Below are 27190 nucleotides of genomic sequence, written 5' to 3'. Positions count from 1 at the left end.
AGTGTGTACAGTAAATTCATTCCCCAGATTCTTATAACTGTTTCAGAATTTACCTGTGTTTCTTGCTTCCTCATTTTTCAAGACACTAGTCTCAATAAGTACATCATTCATCTGGAATTATAAGATTCTTTATATTTCCAAAGCTCATTTGCAAAATCCAACGAATGCAGGAGGTTTAGATCTTCCTGTTTTTCATCATTATTATTGGGCTGCAAATGCAAGGTTCATGATATATTGGCAAACTGGCTTTCCCCATGAATCTGGCACAGTTAACAAAACTCTTGCATGGTTAGACAAAGAGCAGAAGCACAAGCCAACAGCTTTCTTTCTGTTTTGCTTGTTTGTAGAATTGAATCACAGAATACAATGGCAGGCACAAATGTCCTTTTGAGTGCACCCTGAGAATATTAAATCAGATTAAAAATGTCTACAAGTTACCAAAAATCTGTTTATATTCCGATTTGTTACAACTGTGGCTTAATTCCTTCACAAAATGATAAAACATTTACAGAATGGAAGGAACAAGGACTGATTACTTTTAAAGATTTGGATGTAGATGGACAATTTGTACCACTTAAATTTTCTACATTTCTTAAAATACTTAAAAAGTAATAACTATTGTAAATTAAAGCATATGTTGACTTGAATTTAAACATATGCTGTGCAGTATAACTGCTAATTTTTCATTTTAATTTTCTTTAGAATATTTTGCATCATCTGTTAGCTTTTTACTAGAAGACCTAGAAGCGTAAAAAGATGTGAATGGCAAAAGGCTATTTGACTCATTACTGCACATCTGTTTTGCTTTAGTGCGTAAGCTCTGTGATGGTAAAGAACCAGAATCTTCCTTTGTGGGGACATACAGTAAGCACAGGTCCTGATATTTAGAGATCTGTCCCTACAGAAGTGTTAGATGTATAAATAAAGAGGTTATATTGCTCCCCCATTGAGCTACCTGCGGTTTCTAGTTTGCCCTGGATCACTTAAATGACTCTTGGTTAGCAGAGGCTAATTATTTTTATGACAGGATAAAGTACAGAGAGCTGTTTCTCATGGCAGCTTTGAGATGGCTTTAATATATTTCACACAGCTTTGGGTAGTGACAAAGAGTGGGATCTAGAAGATAATTTGCTTCTGGAAAATGTAAAAGAATTGACTGGGCTCCTTTTTTTGTATACTGTATGTTGGGCTGTTCTTTTCAATACGGAGCTTCAACACACACAATATGATAGATGTTGATGAACAATCTTCAGAGATAGAATGCATAATGACTATAATAGCTACTTCCCAAGGAAGCTGACTTGTTATTTCAATGTAGCAGTTTGACTTTGTCTCCTTTTTGTTGCTCATTCACTTCCTGAGTCCCATAAGTATACATATAATATATGTCACTTAACAAATGGTAATTTGGAAACATTTAGCCGAATTGCTTGTTGGTAGAGAGGTGTTTATTGTAGGCTATACAGTACATTCAAGAATATGACAGTTTGTTATAACTGCTGTCTGCTTTTTTAAAATAAACTGCAAAGTTGATTTCCTGTACAGAAGTGAAACCTATAAAAATGTTTTTAATGGGAAGTAGTATCTCTGAGTTGCCTGGAAATGTTAGTCTACTGGAAATAAGACTCAACTGCGTCAACTTTTAGAGTCCGTCTTCTGTTATTATGGGTATTCCAAGTATAATTGTTTTCAAAGAAACTGCTGCCATTAACATAAAAACACCTAAAAAAATCCTGGTAAAGGGTTTTGGGAATAGGATGAGTCGGTATTCTGGTTTTCAAAATAACATTTTCCACCAAAATCAACTTGTTATGATCTCTCTCTCCATTATGTCCTGTAAATGAAAGATTTCAATTTTTGTTTTCAGTTACAATAACTTTCTTGGCCTTGTCGAAGACATATTGTTTCTACTCATGTCCCTAGAGTGTTTGCTGTTCCAGGTCATCAACAAACCTCCGTGTTTGGGTCATAAGCTACTACTTTTTCTGCTTTCCACTCTTGCTGAATTCTGTGAACCAGCAAAACTAAATCATCTGTGCCTTATTAAATGTAATGTTTTAAGACTGCAGTGTGCTCCATGTTTTTGAAACTTGAAGCCCTTGGATAGCCACTAATTTGGTGTAATTGGTTGCTTTCTTGGTTGACTACCCTCTGGATAACCTTATATTTATCTCCAGTCTGTCTCATTAGAGAGGAGGAGCTTGAAAAAGCAAATACTGTACATCTTATTGTGAATCTAGAAAACAGCGAGTTATATTTACCTGGGTATCAATTTCTCAGTTCCTTAGTGTAGAAACCCTCTTATTACATTGTCTATAATTTAAACATAACCATGAAGGAGACAAAAACATGTAGGCGTGAGGGATATTCATCATATTTATATATGGTATCTCATTTGATTAAATTACCATTTAATGTAATGTAAGTCATGTGAGTTAATTACTTTGTATAAACCTGTAGACAAATCTACTGAAGCTAATTGCTCATGGATATTGTTCTTTAAGTGTCTTGAAAAATTTTCTGCTTAAAATATAAACAATGGTTAATTAATAGGACTATTGCAAATCAAGTTTTTAATGTCATTATGTGACAGTTTGTTAGCATACTCTCTTTGCCCTGGAGAAAAACACTTGCCTTTGATGCTGATATGTTTTTTTTTCTGTTAAGTAGAGAAAACCTAGTACGAATAAGCAATGAAAAAGCAAAAGCGGAAAGGTCATTTGTCATTGAAGTCTTTTGTGGCAGACAAAGAAAACCATTCTCTGTCTGCATTCTTTATTATTGTAATTTTATACAGTGCACAACTGTAGCAATACTTAATTTAGAATACCGTGTACAACTTTCAAGAGATGTGGAATCAGTCCAAAAGTGACACTTCCCTTCCCAACACAGGAGTCTGGCCCGTCACCGAGATTAACCGCCTACAAAGTTGGTCCCCTCTCATACAGCTGGGTGAACAGCAGCAATTGGGATAAAGGCCCAAATGTCACTTGGCCCCAGAATTTGAATCCCAAACCCCCCAGTTACAAGACCACACTATGCTGGTCCCACTGTACCATTGTGATACTGGAGTTACCAAATGTTAGAGGGGAGAACTGTTTTTTAAACAGAACATTGAACATTGCGGTCGGGAATCTCGGTTGGGAAAGCAGCTGAATATTCTTCCTGCCTCTCAGATTTCCATGGAGAATGATTACCTTGGCCCACGGAGGATCGAGAGCTTGGTGAAGGAGGACTCCGACTGGCAAAGAAAGGCCAACATGGCGGTGCTCTCCATACAGAACTTCACTGTCAAGTATTTCGAAATCACAGCTCGCGCACAAAAAGGTAATTCGGGAAGGGGGCACTCTGTCACCCACTTTCAGCCTTCAGCTTTCTCCTCTTTGTCAAGGGGCTTTAGGAGTTTATCATGTTCTCTTGTTTTTTTTCTCATGATGGCGGTGATTAAACTACCTGGCAGTAAGTTCAGGGGTGGTCACACAAGTCAGAACAAATATAGGCCAGACAAAGTAAGGTTCAAAAAGTGTCCTTTTAATAAAAGTGCTCTTTTTACATAAATAAAAAAAACACAGGGGGACTCCTTACTAGCAGTTTCAGTACTGTAATTAAGCCTACAATCATTCTAGGCTGTTTAACTTCACACGAGTAACTTGACTCTACTAAGACAAATATTAACTGTTTTACCATGAGAGTCGGGTTAAATACCCAAATCTCCAGCCCTGGCTTCTGTTGATGGACAGGAAGGCTTCCATGTAAACCAGACGCAAGTCAGGGTCTGTAAACTGACACAAAATTGTGAAACAGGCAAAGATAACGGTGTGGTTCCACAGTATGACAAAAAGGCAAAGAAAGGCATAGCATAATTTAATAATATTTACTTGCAGGAACTGCAATCTGGAAACACAATTATAGCTATTGACCCAATTATTGCATTGCAGCATTATGCAGAATTAGAAAGATAACAGGTATAGAACTAATAAAACTGAAAATCTAAGAGAGAACTCATCAGAGGTCGTAAAATGAAGTCACATGACATCTGTGGTTTAGTTTTGAAAAATAATGTAAAGCATGAAGAAGACTGCCTGAAAATAGGTCTCCATGTCAGAATAATTCAGTTGAGGATTACCCTTTTTTTCAGTTATTCTGATTGGAAAAAAGCATGAACTTTTTGTGTACATGTTTAAGTAAAGGAACAAAGTTAGTTGCACAGGGGATTGCATTTTGTTTTGTTCAGAGGGTTTGCCGTACCCACTACAAAGGAGTATAATTCAGGATGTTCTTTGACTATCCTTCAGTTCAATCCTAAAAAAAAAATAGTACAGGTAATTAAAACTGAATGTGCTCCTTTTAAGTGGTTAACCCAGCTGATTAGAGCACTGTATCAATCGACTTTCTCAGAAGCTGACAGACTCAGGCAGGGCCTGCATATACCATGAAAGTCTATGAAGTCCTAAAGAAAGGAACTATCGATTTATTGTATTGATTTCTCTTTCATTTGGTGTTCCCATTTTGTCCTGGCTCATTCATGAACTGAAAAGAAAGATGGCAAGGAAAAACAGATTGCAGAAAATAAGTGTAATTCCTTGATATGATGTATAACAGTATGGATTTTCCATACACCAAGGGCTGACCTTAAATATTTTATGCTGGTTGGCAATGATGCACTGCTTATAATCCACGTTAGTGGAAATAATGTGTTAAACTGCACAGGTTAGAAAAATGTCCAAATAAATGAAGTTTAAAACACCTCATAGAGATCGGTCTTGAATAAACTGGGGTGCTAAAAGGTGAAAAACATTTTGGGCACAATTTAGCAGTTTCGTATCCCTATTCTAAGCTGCCAATATATTTTATGAAATGATTTTTTTCTGGCATCAATTATAAAGTACTCAAATGTATGCTTTGGGAAATGATGTGAAACTTTATTGTTTTATTGTATTCATTTATTTATTGTATTAATGAGCCTTTTCAAATAATAAAAAAAAACATATTGTACAATAATTACCTATTGTTAATGTAAAATTTAAAAGAAAATAAAATGGTTTACAGTACTTCAGCGCTTAAAATGAATTTGACATATTTTGTTCTTAAACATTTACTGCAATACATGGTTGCAATTTTGTGATGTACAACTTTTATCAATGAATTTGTTTCATGCCTCTGAGATGAGAATATAATCTGCATTTCAAGTGAACATAACTGTTTTTCTTTGCCATCGTATGTAGAATTTTGCAAAGGTGAAAATGATTAATTTGTACATCCTAGCTTGAAGGTGGCTAAAAATATGCTGTGCATGACTTAAAAGATTCAGTGTCATAATGCTGAACTCATACTGATTACTTGAGCCTGAAGTGGTATTTTTATTCTCTTGTATGTTACATCATCAATAAAAGAATCTGGCTCTTATTTTTTCATGCACTTTCACATTAGCAACTTGAGACTCATTCTTTATTTTTGCTACTGTATATACAATAGTGACCAAAGGTTTTGTATCATCCAGCTAGGAATAACTGTATCTTAAATAGGATGATGTAGAATGTTTGACCATAGATATAGGCAAACTGATCTTTTAAACCTCTAGGTGTCACTAATTACCCACATTTAGTAAATCTTTTACAGAAGAACTTCAGACACTTTTGGGCTCTCAAGAACAGTAGCTCCACCACTAAAGCTATTTACTTATGACCGCAGGTTGAGCTCTAGGAACACCATGGTCCTCCATTCTCTGTTCTCAGGCGCTGTTGGTCAATAGGAGAGTGGCTGTTAATTTGTGCACCTGCTCTTTGTACAGTTCTTTTTTTGTATTAGCTGTTTTTTTTATAAATTAACAAAGTTAAACAGCTTCAAGGGTACAGGGCATTAGAGAAGTTCATTTGCCTTTCTTTATTCTCGCTGTGCGGTGCACCTTTCTCTGACCCAAGGTGTAAAAGAACAGTTAGCATAGGCAGATGGGGTGGGTATGTAAAATAAAAAAAAACAACAGCTAAATATTGTTTAAATAAACCTTGAGCTGTGTCACGGAGACGGTGTACACAGTGTGAAATGTCCTGGGATGTCCCCCCCTCCTCACACCTCTCTCATCCTGTCTGGGCCTGTGCTCTTGTGCTCCTGTGCCTCAGCTGTGTACGACCGCATGCGCGGCGACCAGAAGAAGTTCGGGAAGGCTGCGTGGGCAGTGGCGGTGGAACGCATGGAGAAGCTGCAGTACGCCGTGTCCAAGGAGACGCTGCAGCTGATGAGGGCAAAAGAAATCTGCCTGGAGCAGAGGAAGCACGCACTGCGAGACGAGGTACGCGCACTCGCCTTGGTTGGGAAAACGCGACTCCAGGATTTACTTTTGTCTCAAAAGCTGCTTGCTTCTCCCTCTCCTGTTTCCAATAATTATACAGTAAGAGATAGTGTACTAATACAGAAGAAGGTTCTCAAAGATTATACCTGTTGTTTTTATGTAGTTCTAAGACGTTCTTCAGTTTGTTTAAGGATAGTTTGATGGTTTCGATTTAGTAGTTGTTGCTTAACATTTGCTGTTAATTAGTTGTAATTCAGATGTTTAATTGGCATTATCAGTGCTTGGATGCAATAGTCCTATTTTAAGATGTACGTACAGTATCTGTTTCTTTTTTAGCATGTCAGGTGTTTTACAATGTCTTTCTATTTGAAATTGGCAATACCTTTTTTTCTTCTTCGAAAATTTGCTGTCTTTTGTGTGACATGTGAATAATTGCCCAATCATCTTCTTCCTTCATTAAAGGACATTTTTGCTGGGCAGAGTGAGAATCAGTGAGAAGAGTACAGTGGGACAGTATGTTAAGAGAAATACTGTATACAGTTACTGTAGCCACTCAAAAGCCTCCTCAAGATCTTCCTTAAAAGCTGATATTCCCGATAATATTTTTTATGCAAGTGTGTGGGCTTCGCTAGGTACTCCAGTTTGCTTCCACTTCGCAAAGAGGTGAAGGGTAGATTTGATAGCCTTACTTTAAATTGACCAGTCCCTGTTCCCCATGAAAAAAGGCTCTGGGCAAACTCTCATTAATCTGCTCTGGCGAGATTGGCTCAGGGGGTCTTTTTGCCTTAAGTAGAGTACCTAGTATGGGTTGTATAGATAGATAATAGGTATCATTTTTTATGTGTATGAAGATGATCTTAAAGTGAATTGTTTTCTGTAAATGGCATCATGTGCCCTACGAACTAGGTTGCCAGAAAATTTCTTTTTAAAGGATTAAATTACTTTCTACCAGAATTCCTGTACAATGTTTCAGATCAGAGGCTTTTTCTTCTCAGTTTAAAATGATACGTTAAGGCACTCAAAGTAAAATTTTAATTGGATTCTCATCAAATATCCACCACCGTCATTTGAACTTCAAAATCTCTGAGCTACAAAAGTAAATGGAAAAAATATAGCTTCACGGATTTGTAGCATTACTGATTTCATTTGTTTTGTAATATCTCTGGTTGCATTGCATTTGAGATAATTTCTCTGGCCTAGTAATGAAGGTAATGAAGATGTTTGGGAATCCTTTGTATTGAAGGGACATGTAGGTCTGTATCATCTGGCTGGCTCGTTACCAAATGAGGTGGTTGGGCTGAGTGGCTTTCTCTTGTCTGTAACTTTCTTAAGTTCATATGAAAGTCTGTCATAGATTTAACAATGGCTCCCTCTAATGGCACAATTAATGGTGTTGGACTCATGGTTTCCTTAGATCTAGGCATTAACTTGTTGAAATTGTTTGACTATTAAAGTTTATACCTTGATCTGGAAGGCATGAATTTCCTTGGATCATCAAGTCCTTGGAATGCTGCCTATTTCTATTGAAACCTTTTCTGATAAACTTTTTATTTGATCATTTCATAACACCTCACACAGTACATCATAGTGCCATATTCCAGTAGATACGATTATACAACAATATTGTAGTTTAATATAATACATGTTAACCTTTGGAAAACAAATTGATACTGCAAATACAAAACTTAAGAACCGACAGGCACGGCATGCACAGACATGCACAAAACATTCTAAACTTGTTACTGCAAATTCACCTAGATGATACAGAAAAATACATTATAAAGGTTGCATTAATTTTGCTAAAGTGTGACAGTATGTAAAAGTATAATATAGTTTTTCTCTTTTTCGTACTATATTTAACTTACAGTATCATATGTTCTTTAAAAAAACAGAGATTCACGTCCCTTATTTAACTAAATGTGTTTTAGCCACTCATCCATTAATGTTACAGTATACCGTGGGTTTTCTGGGTGTAGTTCTACACCCAGAAAAACCACTAAGGAACATACAATGCAAATACTGTAAGATATTTTCTATGTAATGTACAATGCAGGAAGTGTATAAACAGGCAAAGAATACATGAATTAAACAGGTACAGTGTTTATCCAGCACTTTAGTGAATGTGTTGTGGTATCCGAATCCAGTTCATTCATTGGTTATCTATTGGGTTATGGATGATTGTCTTCCTCGAACCTGAAGGATCAATCTCTGGCAGGTTGAGGGTGTTGTGTAAGGCGATATCAGGTAACGTAACTGAAATCAGATACTGTATGTGAATATTGTATGGCGAAATCTGAATGAAAGGACACAGTGAGCGTTTCCACTCCTGCCTTGAGTTGTGGAAGACAAAATCTAAATGTCTGCTGCCCATTGGCCTTGTCTTCTTGTTTATCCAAGCCTGCCCTGCCCTGACCTTTATTCCATTCGCCTGTGGTTTGCCCAGATGCAAAGCCTGAAGGGGGGTGAGGAGGCCATGGCCCGCCTGGACCAGCTGGAATCGGATTACTATGAGCTGCAGCTCCAGCTCTATGAAATTCAGTTTGAGATCCTGAAGTGCGAGGAGCTGCTGTTGACTGCACAGCTGGAGAGCATCAAGAGGCAAATGATCGGTAAGCAGCACACCCACTTCCTGCTGGCAGAACAGGCCCAGGAGTGGAGGTGTAGCCTTCCTGCTTGTGAGTTTATCATCCCCTTTTTAGTTTGGGCATATAAGGCTGGAATATGGCAAGGGGACTTGGTAACAGAATTGTAATTGCTGAGTGTTGAAAGAATGCCATTGATTAACTCAACATTCTTCAACAGCATTCTTTTGTTTAAAAGGCCAAGTCTCGTTGCCTAAGCTACTAGTACAGTTTAAGCAGATGGACTGCAGATTTAATTTATTGATATGCTTCAGTATTGCATCAACGACAAATATAGAGAAAAGAAAGACCAGAGAGTAAAGGTTTGTTGTTTACCTGAAAGTGGCAATTGGGTCCCGTTGATATATTATCACTCATGGTGATTGTTTTTCATTTAGACTATATTGTAGATTTCAGTTATGAGATGAAACACTGATTCTGCAAAAAAGCTATAAAGACTACATTAAAGAGTGAAAAAAACAGCTTGTGAAATGAATGATTTAATAGGGAAGACATCAGTATACTGGAGTTAAATCCATTTAAAAATAACTTAAGTAAATACTGTATATGCAAGCTGTACATTTCATTTAAGGACTTAATACTGTATTTTCTACAGTAACATACAGATTTCAGTGCAGTTTGCATAGTTGTAGCTCTATTCTCTACAGCTCTTTTATATGTTTGAAGCTCCAGTTAACTCTTGTTGTTTCCTGTGTTGTGTTTCCCTTAATTAAATAACAAACTTGCAACTCTTCACACTAGTCCATTTCATTGCTATTCTGGTGTTCAGAATTAATATAATCTTGCCTAGCAAATACAGTATGTGAACCCCCCCCAGTATTCTGATCTTATTCACTTTTGTAGGTATACATACAGTATAACCAGTTTCATTTCTGAAAGATACTAAAATCAATGCACAGTCAAGCATGAAGAAATTAAACAAATTAAAATAAAATAAATTGCATTAAAATTTTGTTTCAAATGCAAAGAAAGTTGCAGTATTTTTCCTTGGGTATTATTCTATGTGAATCATTAAAGCCGGAGATGAAAGATAATACTGTATAAACCTCGATTCAGTTCAATTCAGAAGAATCAGGCACAGTAGAACTTCAAACACCAAAGTAACGAACTGACCAGGTATCTAGTTGACTGACAACCAAAATGTTTGTAATAAAGACTAACAATCCATTTTGTCGCGGCAGGGTCTTTTTAAAGGAATGTTTTACAATTTTCATTTTTCTTTTCAGCCTATGATTTAGACATTTAAATTGGTGCCAGCTGTTGTGTTTTTCTTAGATAATAGAACACTGGAACAATACCTCTGAAGTGAAAGCTGATTTATTTCTGATTAAGAAACTAAGATATTGACATAATGAACTGTGCACATTTATTGTAAATAAACTTCAAAAATAAAGGGAATGTTTAGGCAAGTGATTCCTTGAAGTAAGGACAACTTGTTAAACCTGACATGAAACTAAGAATCATTAATTCAACATTTTGCTTACAAACCATTTCAAACAATAAGAAGCGCAAACACAGGAGTCAGTATTTAAAACTGAAATAACATCTATAATGATTTTTGTAACTCTGGTGTTCTACTGTTCTGTTCCATTAAAGGAGAATTGCAGTCCCAGTTTCTCAGGCCGGTTATTAAATCCCAGTAACAAAATAAATTCATTGACGTTATAGAAGAAATGTACAAATTTCAAATTAAGGACAGAATTGTGAATTTTGTGAAAGTACTGCAAGTCGCCATGTTGTCACAAACTGGCATTCGAGTTCCTACAGTACAAATTGTGACATGATTTGGCCCTTCCTCCTCACTAGTCTCTGTAATGACTAATGTAATGTGATGTACAAGTGAATAAATACAGGTTGTACAGCAGACATTTCACTGCAGAAATGTTCCAACATGATATGCATGCAGAGTTAACAAGTAGTATTTGTCTGCAAAACCATGTTGATATCGAGAGCAATATTTCTATTGGATCAAAAGAGAGAGATGTACTGTACAGTTTTCACAAATCTGCTTGTTTACAATATAATAGGGCCTGTTCCCATCAGTGGAAGTTTTGTTGCCTTGTTATGAATCGCAGAACAGGGTGCTGCAGAAACCTGGAAAGTGTGTCTATTCTGTGGTGTAAATCGTAAATTTTACAAGTTGTGGAGTATATTTTACTTTTATTGCAGTTTGAAATGCATTCATCAATGCCCATTCTTTCTGACTCTGAAATATGAAAATAGCATTGCAGTTGCCCTTCAAGGAATGTACAATAATTTATGTCAAAAAAGAAAAAAAGTGAAGCATTTTTCCTTCATCATATTTACTAGCTGAAGTGAAGTATTTTTAACACAGCTCAGTTTTCAAGACAAGGATCATTGTGAGTGTACAGTATGTACGTTTTGCTTTTGGAAGCTGCTAACTTCAGATTCTGAATTAAATCTCTTAGGAGTAAGAAATTAAAATGATCAAGGCTTTAAATACATCACATTGTCTTTGGTAAACAAAACACAGCTCCTCTGACTGCTGATGAAGATATATGAGGGGCATATCAAGGAGAGAACAGAACACCTGTCATCTCCTGTGCGTTGTTGACATTTAACTAAATGGTTGTAATTGTACAAATGCTATAAATGTTTTCACTTCCTAGCATACCAATTTTCCTTTTTTTTCTCTCATGGCAAATGGCACCATTGTGTCTGACAGGATTTATAATGTTGACCCAAAAAAGACATTGTTTTCTGCTAATGCTCGGTTAAATAATTATTGCTTCAAAACTGTTAAAAATGCCCAATGTCAAAAATGGCCCAGTATTCACAGATGAAAGGATCAGCAAGAGGAAGAATTGGATGTTAATGTGATAATTATCTCATTTATTGAAGCTGATCAACTTTTGTTTTCTGCTGGGATTCTTTGAAAATGGAAGGTTTCAGGAATCCATCTCCCTCTAACGTTCTATGCATGTAGAGTGTCTGATTGGTAGCAAACAAGGACAGCGAACTGCTAAAATCTTTTAAACACATCACTTGTCATTCAGAAACAAAACACAGCAAATGCTAAACTATTCTAAACTGCACACCTTACTCAGTCTTAGTACATAGATATACAGTAGCAAGACATACTGTAGCTGTTTGCTGTGTTTGCAGCAGGCAGATGATTTTTTTGTTGTTGCCTGTGTCTCTGTGGCAGAGAGGCAGGATGAAGTGGTGTACTATGATACTTACGAGAGTATGGATGCCATGCTGGCCACAGAGGACTTGGCTGCTTCAGTTCACCCACAGAAGGAGGAGCTCCTCAAACTGCAACAAAGGATACGGCAACTTGAGGCCAGAAGGGGGCGCATATCTGCCAAGAAAGCCTACCTCAGGAACAAGAAGGTACTATTCTTACTCCTCATGCTAAAATATTAAATTAGATTTTCACCTGCATGAATACGACTCTCTATGAACATTGATCTTGCAGAAAATAAAGTGAGTAATGCGTATATATTTTCTTTCTGTCTTCTTATACAGTGCCATTTATACAAGTGCCGGCAACTTGTCAATTTGAAATGTACCAAGCTTCTTTTTAGTAGGAGTCTTTAATTCAATACAAATGCAAACTGGCAAGAGCTGTAGTGGATAGTGAAACAATATTACATATTTACCGACTATTAGTGATGAGGGAGGTTTTAGTAGACCATTGCTTGTTATCTGAAATCTGTCTTGTTTTAAAAAATCAGAAAACCTAACAGGCTATTTTCCTTCATGAACAAACCCCAGCAATCATAAAGCCATGAAAAAGCCATATCCTGGTTTCTGAATCCCGATTTCTTCAAAAATGGACATGAGATGTCCTTAGATCTTAGCCCAGGATTCCCAAAGCACAGTAGGGTAAGAATAGTCAGACAGACTACTGCTGTCTGTGTGAAACACACAGGTCCTCTAATCTCTAGCACAGGGCTATAGAATCTGTGAGATTTTGAAAGATGAGTGTTACAGAGGTGGGAGTTTCCCCTTCAGCTCCCTGCACTTCTCTCATTCTCCCCTGTGTGCCATGAAAAACTTGTAAAATCTGATTGGTGTAACAGAATACAGAATAAAAACTTTGAAATCTGAAGCATACCCATATTTCTCAAGTCATGACAATAAATAAAAGCTTAGTGATGGACCTCAACTAGTTTAGTTTCCATGTTTTCATGTACAGTATGTTTAACAAGATCATGCTTAAGATTTAGAGACAGAGTAGAGCACATTGCTTGACTTAATACTGAAATACTAAGTAACGTAACCTCAATTTTGTGATCGTAACCTCAATTTTGTGATTTTTGTGTTTTTGTGATTCTTGTGATTTTTGTGAGCTCGCAGAAAAGACATTTCATTGCCAGCAACTACTGCTGTATGCTGTATTGTTGTGCATTTGATAGATAAACTTTGAGTTGATTTGAAATGCATATTGTTAATTTCACATTAGGAATGTATAGTTTTTATCTTACTTTTGAGTGGTCTTTATGTCTTAAAAGGAGTTCTTCTTTCACAGGAAATCTGCATTGTGAATCACAATGAGAAGATACAGCATCGTCAAGGTAGCCAAGAGGACTACACATCCCATCATGCCTTGCAACTGGTATGTTGTTTTATTAACACTGAGCTTCTGTATTTGCTCTCAGCTTCTGACTTAAGAGTTTTTCTTCCACATACAAAATAAATGCTGGATTTCAGGGGGAGTTAAGCACAGGGGCTGTGGCCAGGTTTCGGCCCATTAAATCCATTCATTCATCCCTTGAGGCATCTGTTCAAAGCCATCAGCCAAGATTCAGTTTGCATCTTGTCTGAGCTTGCATAGCCCACACATTAAGCATGCACCCTTGGTGATGTTATTGTAACAGTTTCACATACTCAGTGCTACCTGTGGTCTTTACTTCAGTCAAGTTGCTCTGGCACTGTTCAGTGATGTCAGAGGTATAGTTTTACAGGGACATGTCGTTGCAGAAATACAATGGGGAAATAAAATGACACAGTGAGGCCTGTACACACACTTTTCCTAAAAAATTTTGGAGCAACCTCGAAAACAGAACTACAACTGTCACTGCTGTTTGCACAAACACATTTTTTTAACAGATTCTGTCAAATGCCTGTGAAAAGCAACAAACCTTAGCATGCTTCTTTTTCCCTTCTTGACTGTACAACTGTCTAAAACATTAAACAGTCTAACACAAGTTTTGATGCCATTTAGTGCTTTTCTTGAACTTGCACAATTATACCAAGCACTATTTTTTTCTTCGTGCACACTACTGTGATTTGAAAGAACATAAGAATTTTAGAAGTTCAGGTGGGTAGCTGCGTCAGCGTGCATAGGCTGCAAAGGAACAAGTAATAGGTTTCCATGCTGAAAAGAGAAGAAAGAAAACACGTTTCTTCTCTTTTCAGCATGGAATAAACCTATTACTTGCTCCTCATAAGGATTTTAGTTCTGTTGGCCAAGTAAGTCAGTATGACTGTAATACTCTGTTTCCAATTGACTTCACATTTACACATTTCTCTAATTATTTGGTTAATATTAAAGATGAAGGCATATTAAAAAATGAAGATTAGGCATTCCTTCATTATATTTACAGAAGGTATTATACAATTGTTTCTTCAAACTGACCACTGTTACTATAGGTCCATGGAAAGATGGAATAAGAGTATGAATTGAAAGGTCATGATTTTGGGGGTTTTGCTATGGCCATTCTCTGATGTTACATTTGGTGATACCATTTTTTCAGCAGCAACACAAGTCATACTTCAGCTCCTCTCACAACCATGGTCTTAAAATTAGAATCATTATTTTCTTCATTCTCCTTCTGATTCTTGAGCCCTTTTGGGTCTGCTTTTCACATTATCACTGCAAGGTACGGTTATCTATTTTCTGAAGTCGGCCTGTTCAACCACTCAGTCAACTGAATGTAATGGAATATACATTTCCAGTATTTTACAACAGCCTTGATGTGCTGCAGATATAGGGCAAGATGTATTTTAAAACCTTATGTTCTTAAAAACATCTCACCTCATGCCAATACCACTTTTTCAGCTTGAGGCACAATGTTTGTTTTTTCCATGTTACACACCTGAGTGAATGTTAGCCATTGGGCAGAATGGTGGAGCAGTGGTCGGTATTACTATCTCACAGCACTGGAGCCCTGGCTTCAATTCCAGACTGGGGGCACTGTCTGCATGGAGTTTATATTTTCTCCCCGTGTATGCGTGGCTTTCATCCAGGTTCTCTGGTTTCTTCCAACAGTCCAAAGATATACTGGTAGGTTAATTGGGCTTCTGGGAAAACTGGCCCTGGTGGGAGTGTTGGTGTCTGTGTGTGTGCCCTGCGTTGGGCTGGTGTCCTGTCCAGGGTGTATCCCTCCAGTTACTTTCTGGGATAAAAATAATAATAATAATAATTGCTTATACTTATATAGCGCTTTTCTGGACACTCCACTCAAAGCGCTTTACAGGTAATGGGGACCTGGATGATGCGACAGCAGCCATAGTGCGCCAGAACGCTCACCACACATCAGCTATCAGTGGGGAGGAGAGCAGAGTAATGAAGCCAATTCATTACTGGGATTATTAGGAGGCCATGATTGGTAAGGGCCAATGGGAAATTTGGCCTGGTTACACCCCTACTCTTTTCGAGAAACGCCCTGGGATTTTTAATGACCACAGAGAGTCAGGACCTCGGTTTTACATCTCATCCGAAGGACGGCACCTGTTTACAGTATAGTGTCCCCATCACTATACTGGGGCATTAGGACCCACGTGGACTGCAGGGTGAGCACCCCCTGCTGTCCCCACTAATACCTCTTCCAGCAGCAACCTTAGTTTTTCCCAGGAGGTCTCCCATCCAGGGACTGACCAGGCTCACACCTGCTTAGCTTCAGTGGGTTGCCAGTTGTGAGTTGCAGGATGATATGGCTGCTGGGATAGACCCTGGTTCTCCTGCTACCCTGAATTATATGAAGCTCTTAGAAAATAGATGGATGAATGTTAGCCAATTCCTTTTCATCACCTAAATTTGAATATAAATATTGACTTTTAGGAAGCTTGTTGCAGTCTCATTCCTTCATTTCACTTCACAGTGGATCCAATAAACATTTGCACACCTGGGGCCAGATGAGACACTCTTATGGGATATGGAGATGGGAGGTTGCCCTTAAGATTGCATCATTGCATCTTGAACTTTATACTTATGTGTCTGCAGAGACGAGAACAGCAACAGGAAGAAGAAGAGAAAAGGAGCACATGGGTCAGTCAGGAGCGACAGAAAACACTGGACAGACTGCGCAGCTTCAAACAGGTTGGTACCAGAGCCCGATTCTCTTTAATCAAATCCCTGTGTGATTCTAGGACTGTAGTCATTGCATTTGCAATAGCCTTGGTTATTGTTTTACTTTAAAACAAGCTGACATTTTTGTCAAATAGAAATAGAAACAGGAGTTCCTTGTCATTAAAGCCCTAAACTAGATGGGCACTAAGTGCTGAGGATTGACTCATATCGATAAATGATATGACACCAGATCAATTGCTTGAGAACCACTTTCACTAGTTTATTATATGAAACATGTGCTAAGGAAAGATTGTTGTAAACGTTTGCACAATTTTAATTAGTGAATTTCAGTTGGCCAGTTTCAGTTTCAATTAGAATTCCCATTAGCATTGGGAGTTAAAATATTCAAAAAGTTCCTTATTTTTAGCCTGATCCTTTTTTTTCATAATTATGTGAAACACTGATTAATTTATTATATATTTCGCCTCAGACTTGACTTAAGTAAAAATTTTAACTGGGTTAAATTTCTTTCTTTCTTCTCCCCGTAACAAATACCACTGTTTCCTTTTTACTATACATTTATTCTCCCATACAGGTTTGCACAGGGTTTTCTCCTTATTTATAAAAGCTTGAGTGTTTTGTCTTTAGACCCTTTTTGCGTCTTGCCTTCACATTCCTCACTGCAGACAAATTGATTTTTTTGTGCCAGATTCTTTCGTCAGCTTCCTTCTTTCTCTTTTCCTGTGCAGCGGTACCCTGGTCAGGTAATACTGAAATCCACCAGACTCCGACTGGCTTATGCAAGAAGGAAAAGTGCCAGCACCTCAGCTCCCATTGGCAGCTCAGATCAGCCGCAGTCGCTGACTGCTGGCGTGCAGACTGAAGAGACCACAGGGGCGGAAGGCTCAGGGCTCTCCGCTGTTACCCAGCCGTCAGCTGTTGCTGATGCACGCCAACTTGAAAGTGTTTCATTACCTCCCGGGGACACTGCCATTGAACAACGCCCAGCTGCTGCCCCGCTCCTTTCCCTACCTCCAGAAAGAGATCTCTCTGCGCTTGCCTCCGCTGTTACGGCTCCTCCTCCTCCACCTCCGCCCCCACCCCCACCTCCGCCCCCGCCCCTCCCCAGCGAGGAGCCCCTCCCGGACAGCGCGGCCCAGCCTGGCAGCCCCACGAAGCCTCCCAAAGGGGAAGAGAAAGACACCCCCAAGCTGCCCGGTGCTAGCGTCCCAGCTTCGGCCCAGTTCTTCGACAGCAGCCAGCTGGTGAGCGCCAGAAAGAAACTCAAGAAGACAACGGCGTTGGAGGCCTCGCAGCGAAGGAGAGGTGAGGCTTTGCTTTTCATTTTCGTAGTGGAACTGTGCCACTATTGAAGACATTCAAAATATTTAGCTTCTGTACTCTGCGTAAGCAGTTTTGATCCACATCCTGAATAAAAGTTCCTAATCTTACTCATTCCTCATTATGCACGTTACCATAGTAACACTCATGTTTTAAAGAACATTTGTTCTTTAAGAACAGAAGAACCTTCAAACAGGGGGACGCTATACAGCCCAGATGTTTTAAGCCTAATAAGTTCTGTGCTAGTCAGAGTGGGAACGTTAACCCATGGAGAGCCTTAATTTTAATATTTTATCCTTGTGTGCACTCTTCTTCTACTGACAGTGAGCTCCCCCATGGATGAAGTCCTGGCCTCCCTGAAGCGGGGCAGCTTCCACTTGCGCAAGGTGGAGCAGCGCCCCCTGCCACCCTCCCCGGACGAGGACGACAGCAACAATATCCTGGCGCAGATCCGGAAGGGTGTCAAGCTGAAGAAGGTGCAGCGGCAGGAGCTACGGGATTCCCTGGGGGAGCTGCCCGACTCCGCCGACCCTCTCACCCGCAGCATCCATGAAGCCCTGCGCCGCATCAAAGAAGCCTCCCCCGAATCTGAGTCGGAGGATGAGGGGCTGCCCTGTGCTGACTGGGAGAGCTAGGCCTCCTGGCTCCATCCCGGACCTCCTCAATAGAGCCACCCAGGCCAAACTTCTGCTACAGATTGGGCTCAGTTATTGTTTACTTCATTTCTTATATATATATACAGTATATGAAGAAATTATTTCCGTATGAAACTCCACTTGAAAATCATTTTATCTTTTCCGGCTGAAGACCTGCTCCGTTAGGTCACATACCCCTTTCTAATTGTTTGAGACTCTCGAATGGATGTCCATTTACTGTAACTGCATTCTTGCATTCCGTCGTCCCCCGTAGGACTCTTATCGGAGACATTCGTCTCACTCATATCTCCAGGATTCTACTTCAAATACCCTGGGTCATAGCACTGGGGTGACAGAAGCACAAGAGGGATAGCACAATTAGTGGCCCAGCTGCACACTAGTTAAGAAGCTCTCATGATTTTCCCAACAATAGTTGCCATCGTTTGTTAGTTCTCTGTGTTTATTTCTGTCCCTTTAAGGTTCCAAGATTCACAAGTTGGACAAGAATTGAGTGGCCTGAAATCCCACTCAATTTTAATTGATAAAATATACTCTCTGCTTGTACGCTAGATCAGGCATATCATGGAAAATAATGAAAGGAATGGAAGCTGGTTTTTCAGTCTTTTCCATCAACTGCTTTTTCTGCATTGTTTTCATTTTCATTTTAGATTTGGTCCTTACAGTAAAGTGGTTGGGCTGGGGGGTCTGGGTAGTGTGGAGTGTGTCGAGTTGGGGGTAGTTCCTGTTTAATGACCTGAAAGGAAATCACCCTTAAACTGTTTTGTTGCATTCGTACGTGAAGCAACCCGCATTAGAAGTGTAAAATGTTTTTTATTCCTTTCGGTTTGTGTATAAGGTCTCTTGTTTGACCAGTGTGGGTTACGTAGAAGAACTTGGCAATAGACTGATTCCATAGGAGAATTTGCCAAATTCCTCCCCCTGTGGAATACTTATGAGAGCCTCTTCTTTCTAGTATAGGTACAATCATGGACCAAAGCCATTTGTTCAAGCTTGCCTTCCCAGTCACATTAGATGTTCAGTTGGTGTAGTTAAGGGCATGTGGCCTGATCACTTTTGAAAAATGTTTCCTGCTTTAAGAATGTTGACCTTTGCAAATTTCCAGCTCCCTGGCTGGATATAGTAAGGTTTTCACATTTGTTGAATATTAACGTTCTGACTGTCTATAATAGTGATTATGTTGTACTATCAAGTATTTTCTGTAAAAGCACAAATTAAGTTATTTCACTAAGCACCATGAATTGTTTAGGCTGCTCAGTTTTCTTTGCTTCATGCCCCGCTGTTTAAACAAAGCCTCCTGTGGGAATCAATGTAATCAATTAGACTTACATGGGCACTGACACATTTGTTTTAACTGTGGAACGTGTTTCCAGGAAGGTAAAGTTAATTAAATGCATTGCAATTTTGAGAAAATCCTTAATGAAGATGATCAAACTGTTCTTTATTTCATGTAGTTTCAGAGTTCAGAGTAGATTTCAGAGCTTTGATATTGTATGAGTGTCATAAATGTTTCTACAGTGGTCTCCCCAGTATTTCTAAATTAGTTAAATCTGTATCTATATCATAAGGATCTAAGACTCTATGTATTAATTGCTATCTCCTTGTGTGTTTTGACCATTTTAAATCATACAAGATTGAAACAAGTCACCAAATGATTGAGTCAAACATCTGGCAATATAATTTTGCAATACATACAGATTTGAACATTTTCTGTACATCCTCACAGTTTCTCTCTCAGATGCAATATAAAAATACTTTAACAGGTAATATCATTGATCTTTTTGTATCCTGCAGACTAAGATATCCCACTAAATGAGTCTGTATTTGTGTGCAAACCTGCTTTTTGCAGTTTATGGAGAAATTGCATATGAACCACTGGTTTGCGAGTCTGGTAGCATTCAGTTATCCTTACCCACATTCCTGTGTGAAATAGGAACGTGCCCACTATGGATGTTTTGCTATAGCTTCCTGTAAGGCTTTTTCATAATCAACATTTACTGTAGGTACTGTAGGATGACAACAGTCTATTCCTGTCAGAATGCTTTCAGTCTGGATATTTTACAAATATAAAGCATTGGTTCCCTCAACAGGTACTCATAGGAGTATTTCATTAACTGTACAGAGTAGCAGATATGTGCAGTATTCAGTTATGCAGTGGATGAAAATATAACATCTGTATTTCTGTTTCCAATATTATATAAACCTATAGTTTTGTGTTTTGTAAGCATTACCCTCTTTTTACTGAAATACGGTAGTCAAGAAAATAACTTTAAGGGCATTGACTGAAAATCTCCTTATTCAGCAAAGCTGTGATGTAGAGTGCGTACAACTGTATGTCTTTCCAGAATGGCTGTAGATATTGCTAATTTCACCAAGACAGAGTTCACTGTATTTTGTATTGTGTTGCTTGTATTTATCATCCTACTGTACTGTATGTACAGTATGTGTGGGATAGTACATCTTTATATGGAATTCAAGGCTGAATAGGGTACTGTTTCATTGGTGATGACACTTACTGAATGCACTTTCCAAATCCTTACAGTCAAGACCTTGGTAGGAATGGCACAGGTCATTTGATTGAAGATTGCTTTGGTCAGTGCACCCTGCTTGGATTTGATCTTTCAGCTGGCTGAGACCGATAAACAAGCAGATGCAATCGTTTTTTCCCCTTTGTATCAAGAAGGAATTGGCTTGTGCTACCTTGATTATGACATTCCATTTCTGAAAGATGTAGTGATTTAATACGTTTCCAATGGTGAGTCAGGAACCAAAGTGTTTGCTCTGTTGCAGAAAAAGAACCATTAGATTGCATGGTGGCTTGGCACAGACACTACAAAATAAAAAAAAAGTTAATAGAAGTTACTGTAAATTGGTTACAGGTGGCAAAAACACTACAAAATAAACAGACACATCTTTTTCTTTACATTTCATTTTGCTCTCCAGTACAGTTTTGTAGACCTGCTTCTCATTAGTCAGACAGTACGCCACCAACATACTGGGAATTGACAATATCGTTATCAAGTAATATTGACCTTGGTGTGGCAATGCTGCTCAAATTAATTGATTACACCACAGCCAAAGCCGACCCTTTAGAGATAACACCGGCATAATCAATTGCTGATGCTACATCCCGTAAAACACTAGAGAGTCACTGACCTTCAGGCTAGAGGACTGTGTTTCTTCCTTCAGCATTCCACTATGCAAATTTCATAGAAAGATGGCCCTCAAGAGGACAAACCGAACTGGCCTTAAAGGGGCCAAGAGAGGTGTGTGACCACAAGCCCATTAAATGGGTTATTTAATATTTTATCAGCTATGTTGTCAGTACCAAAGCATAAGAATTTCTTAAATGGTATGTGAAGTATACATTCAATGACATGGCTTGATTGTCTAGACGGGGTTTGTATGGTATAAAATGGCAACTACTGTATAACATTGGAGTCTTTTTCTATAATGGCAGCTCCTGAATTGCACATCAGAACAGTATCTGCCAGACATGACTCTTAAACTCTTTGCCTCCTAAACCCTCACCCCCTCCACACTAACTGGAGCCAATAGAATCGTTTGGAATCTGGCCATCACCCGAATGTCTAGAAATTTTACAAGGAACGTCCCAAGATTGCTTTGTCATGGATAACATTGAGTAACACCTGATTTTGATGGAACCATAGACAGGCGTTGCAGCCTGCTTCCTCTTTTTGGGTCCAGTCTAATGTGTGACTCTTTGGCCAGGCAACTGCATTGTAATGTAAGCTAATATTTGGCCTGTCTTTCTTCCCATGCTTCCCACCATTCCTTTCTAAACACCATGAGCCTTTTAATGGTCACTCATGGGAAATAAGAGATGATCGGTAATAAAAAGTTGGCTCTCATTATTAACCAAGCACTCTTTTTTTTTACCTGTATGAATATGGGTTATACTGTAGGTAAGATGTATTACAGTACTGTATATAGCAAGCTTAACAATGTGTGTTTGTGGAGAGGGGAGATCTGTAGTTTAATTTTGGCAAAAAAAAGCTCAGATCATGATTAACAAAAGGGCACAACTGCCTTTGGCTCAAGAGATATGACGTGCGCTTCATCAGAGTTCATAGAGAAGACCCAGATTGTGTTTATAACTCTTGCCTTGTTCAGCATGTCTGGGCAAATTTTTGAATGTGAACAATACCCACGTGAATAATCTCTTTCACCCCTGGCCCTGGGACCTTCCGGCTGACTTCGTAATGTCACACTGGTTTGGGTGTTCCTTTTTTGTGTAACTCACAAAACCATCCTCAATTCCAACATGTGTGTCTAACACATCTTTTGTCTTTCTCAGTAGTGTGGATAAAAAGACTGGCCTTGAAACAGAAAATGAATTTTGGAGAGTATGTGGCCACAGATAAAATGGCCTAGATACAAAAGTTGTAATAAACTGCAAGCCTTTCTTTTTTTAATTTGCGCAAATATTGCAATCTCTTAAGGAGAGAACCTAATCTATTAGACAATTATCAGGCATTAGTACACAGTATATTCAGTAAAAGCCATACTGTGGAGAATGTAATGGTCTAGGAGGCAATAATGGAGGATCTTTGGCTTGGGTTCTTGTGAAACTGTGGTTTAGTTAACAAGGCTTTTGGTGTGAAGGAGCTGAAATGGATATAAATGATTTATCACAAGCTGTTAAGGGGAAATTGCCCCTCTGTAAAACGTGGAGGCAGATGGAGGCTTCCAATCCATTTTGTTGTATTTGGGATTGAGCTAATCCTTGCTGGAAAGAGCTTTGTAAAAGTTTCATCAGAAATTAATCTCATTATGTAATCTCTTGGAAGACCTTCAGATTGCCTGCTTTAGAGAAATACAGGTATTTTATATTAATTTTTAATAGTGGCGTTGCTTTGCCTTAAAGTAATGAACAATGATTTACATAATCAAGATAAATATCATTAGCCATCTTTAGGTGGTCTTTCAAACAAATGTCATATTTAAAAGTGGGATGAAGCCCTGACAAAGTGCAATAAAGCTGACTTTTAAAATACAAATAAAAGATTAAAAAATACAGAAAAAAAAAACAAAATACAAATGTTTTCTATTTTATTAATATTTACTGACATATTTAGTATGTATTCTATCATATTGAATTCACACAAGATTTTTCAGACTTCCTGATAACAAAGATTGTCTAGGATACTGACAAACTTGCATTTTATAATCCAAGTACTTTATTGTGTGTTTTGTTAAATATTGTTTCCTTGTTTAGTTTTAAAAGGTGAGTGTGTTGTTGTGAGAGTTTAGACATTTATGCTGTGTTATTTTTATTCAGATTTCATAATGCTGTTATCACTTTTTTTCATTTAAATTGTGGAGGCACTTGCTTTTGAGTTTTGTTTGGACAATGCCTCAGACTTCGGTTGAATTAATTTGATTAATTATCCACAAGAGGCCCCACAGAGCCTAATAAATTTAACAGTCAGTTCAAGTGTAGCACTTCATAGTGTCACTTGGACATTTTAGAAAAACAATTAACCCAGTCAGCATATATTTGCGAGGTGGGGGAAACGGGGAGCATACCTGGAGTAAACACATGAACAAAGGTAGAACATACATGTTCCTCACAGAAGGTGCAAAAACCTGCAGTTAATCCCAGGACCCAGGAACTATATGCATAAGTACAAACTGCCACATCTATCCGTCTTCTAACTGCTGTATTCAATACTGGATTGTGTGGGAGCCAGAGCCTCTCTTGGCAAGCAATGGGCACCAGGCAGGTTACACCCTGGACAGGATGCCAGTCCATCAAAGAGCACACACAGACACAAACACACACTCACTCACTCTAGGGCCAAATTTCCCAGAAGCCAATTAACCTACCAGTATGTCTTTGGACTGTGGGAAGAAACCATTGCACCTGGAGGAAACCCACACGAACGTAGGGAGAACATACAAACTCCACACAGATAGCACCCCAGGTACTGAACCCAGAGCCCCAGTGCTGTGGGGGAGTAATGCTGACCACTGTGCCATGGTGCTGCCCCTGTATTAACCAAAGAAATTAAAATGTACTTCAGTATCATGTCCAGCTTGATGACTTTACACACTATGAAATACAAGCATAAATGTATCTCTCAATTTAATTAGTAAATATAGATTTTTAGGTTTTTTTTTCTATTTTGAAGACATTCATGAACTAAGGTTTCTGACTGGATACCAAATTTGTTTCTTGAAATCTTAGATCTGTTTTACTGTTCATCCTCTGGGTGGCGCTAGGATTCTGTGATCGAAGGTCGTCTGCTGTAGTAAGGCTCTTCCCTAAGGCATTTGTGCAAATAACTAGAGCGGTGCTGTGGTTGCCGTCTTCAGCTTGCGCAGTTATTGCTAAGGAAAGTGGGTGTTTATGATATCAGAGCAGGCCATGGCTGGTGAGGTGAACACGAAGATATAAAGCTATTCGTGCATTTTTGTGAATAATCGCCCTCCGATGCTGGAGTTTTTTTTCTTGTCTCAAATAAATAAATTGACTTGAAAGAAATTAATAATTGAAACAAGTGCTTCAGTTTAAATGTAAGAGGCTAAAGTCCAGCGTGTGGGTAGTTATCTCAAGAGGCAAGCAGGAGGAAGCTTGCACTAAGACGTTATTAGTTTTTATATTTAGCTTCTTTTTTTGTTTTCATTACTAACGCAGTTTGATGTATTCCTTTAGCCATTGTGTGGGCAGTGAGAAGGAGGAGAACCAGCTTATAGGGAGAGTTTTATTGGTACAATGCTGCATCCACTCGCATTTCAAATTATGCTGATTTTAGAAAGACGTTAACGGATGAGTGTGGTTACTATTCAGATACTATTTTCATCAGAATAACATCAGTATTGTTCAAGGAAGCTGCTTTTAATTTCTGAAGAATGTGCTCATTATTTTCAAGTAAGGGGATCAAAGGCACTGACAATTCAGATCATTTTTAAGCTTGTAACAGGGTTATCATTTTGTGAAGTGAAACTATGCTCTGAACCAAGTTTTCTAAAAATCAAGCAAAACTGAATATTCCTCGGTTGGTTCAGACAACCAGATGATGAGGTACCATGTATACCCATGTAGAGCAAAATATCTATTTAACAAAAGGCATAGAGAATTCCTGTGATGTGTACAGGTAAATGAGAGTTCTGCTAACAAGGGACACGGTCTTAACTGGTACTCCCATGATTACATGCATAGTTATGTTATTTCTGTTTTATAAATAACCACCATTCTGGCAAAATCTTGATACTATTGAACAAATTAAGTTCCAAGGTAATCTTTTATTTATGAGGCTTCAGTGTGTAATCACATGTGTGGGTTACAGTAGTATGGGCTGTTTAAAAAAATATTTGAAACTTCAGGGGAATTAATGTTTTCTTCCCATTTAACTATGCAGGCCTGTTGCTGTATGTTTGTGCTGAAATGTCCTATTTTCTCTTTTGTTGCTGCAGATATTGTTTTATTCATTGTGAAACAGTATTCTAAGAAAACCAGGAGACTTTGACTGCTGCCTGTTCGACTCAGAGGTGGAGTTTCAAGTACTGTAGGCTGCTTGTGACAGGCCATTCTAGGGTAGAGTGGCTAATGACATTCACTTCTCTGGTGTTTAATGATCAGTGTGCTGAATCCAGCCAAATCCCTGTGATCATCCACTCACTGTCACAGCTCCATCAAGTCAGATTAATTTGGTCAGCTCAGCTATATCCCTCTTTTTATCCAATTCTATAAATAGAAAACCATAGTAATTTTGCCTCATTTGAGCCTTTTGTGTGTTTGTATTTTTTAAGTATTACCATTTATTTCTAAAGCATAACCTGATATGAATATTAATATGAAGTTTGAAATCAAGGTGCACTGAATATAGTAAGAAGTGTAATGAAGTTTTAAAAAAGCAGTTTTAATGTACAGTAATCCTGCTGTTTTAAAATGAAATTTGATTACCTTGTTTGGCCAGTTAAAACTAATTGTTTCTTTGCAACATTATTTTATAAACAAATTAATGACAAGTGCATATTATGGTATACTGTACAGTGACAACAGTGTATGCATGCCCATGCCAACTGGCAGTTTTCTTACTGGTTTCTGATCACGGCATGTTGAAGTTATCAAATTCTCAAGTAATGAAACTGAATAATGTCACTTATTGCACAATGTTTTCCCATGGTACAGTGTAGCACATCTGTTGACTTCTGTTCAGTACTAATTTATCCCAAGTATACTGTATCCTGCCATGGAACTTTTAGTTGATCAAAAGGAAAATATTTGTAAACTACATGTACTGTACTTAGATTTATTTAAAGTAATTTCTGTCTGATCTTTAAACACTGTTTGCTGCATTTATCTTTCATTGCTTTATAATGTTAAGTTTATCTTTATCTCTGTTCTAGGTCTTGGCCAACACTACAGAATGTTACCTGAACCATTTAATTTTATGATGTTAAATATCTGGCTTGCCTGGGCACATCATGATCAACCTCATTAGTATATGATTAGCCAGTCACTAGATATGTGCAATATTATATTAGAAATAGACATGTTTTGAACAAAAAGAAACATTCTATTTAATGTACATTGTATTGTAAAGGATTAGAGTTGGATCTTCACAATGCATTGAGCAATTGCCTAAAATTACAAGATTATGTATTTATTAAAAGATAATTTTTAAAAACTAAGCAAGCATTTATATAGCAATATCACTGAAATGTAAAATATTTGCTCTAACAGTTTTTTGCCTTTATTCTGCCTATTCTTTATTCTTACCATTGTAATCCTGATGACTGCTTTGTATTTCAAACCTACATTTTTTTCCCTGAGGTGAATAAAACATTGTATACCAAGTACTGAAAATGCCTCTTTTTTTCTGTACATGTGATGTAACATCATATTCACAGTTTTGGTGCTGACATAATACATTGGTTTTATTCAATAAAGTATATTTATTTGAACCACAATCTTGTGTCCTTTCTGATTTGCTCTGCTGTTTCATACAGTATATAGGTTTAGGTCAAGCCCATC

At 38.1% G+C, this 27190-nt stretch overlaps 1 protein-coding gene across 1 annotated transcript in view; it reads left to right on the top strand.

The window, feature by feature from the left end:
• Positions 1-18986, top strand: part of jmy (junction mediating and regulatory protein, p53 cofactor) — a 65570-nt gene extending 46584 nt beyond the window's left edge. The window contains exons 3-10 of the mRNA XM_088629597.1: positions 3177-3327; positions 6120-6289; positions 8733-8898; positions 12101-12288; positions 13430-13516; positions 16127-16222; positions 16942-17518; positions 17858-18986. Of these exons, the coding sequence (XP_088485723.1) occupies positions 3177-3327; positions 6120-6289; positions 8733-8898; positions 12101-12288; positions 13430-13516; positions 16127-16222; positions 16942-17518; positions 17858-18168 (1746 nt within the window). The 3' untranslated portion in view covers positions 18169-18986. The remainder of the gene's footprint in view (positions 1-3176; positions 3328-6119; positions 6290-8732; positions 8899-12100; positions 12289-13429; positions 13517-16126; positions 16223-16941; positions 17519-17857) is intronic.
• Positions 18987-27190: the final 8204 nt, after the last annotated feature.

This window comes from Lepisosteus platostomus, chromosome 4, assembly GCF_059453375.1.
Source record: "Lepisosteus platostomus isolate fLepPlt1 chromosome 4, fLepPlt1.hap1, whole genome shotgun sequence".
Lineage (NCBI taxonomy): Eukaryota > Metazoa > Chordata > Actinopteri > Semionotiformes > Lepisosteidae > Lepisosteus > Lepisosteus platostomus.
This window is presented reverse-complemented; position numbering and strand designations above follow the sequence as displayed.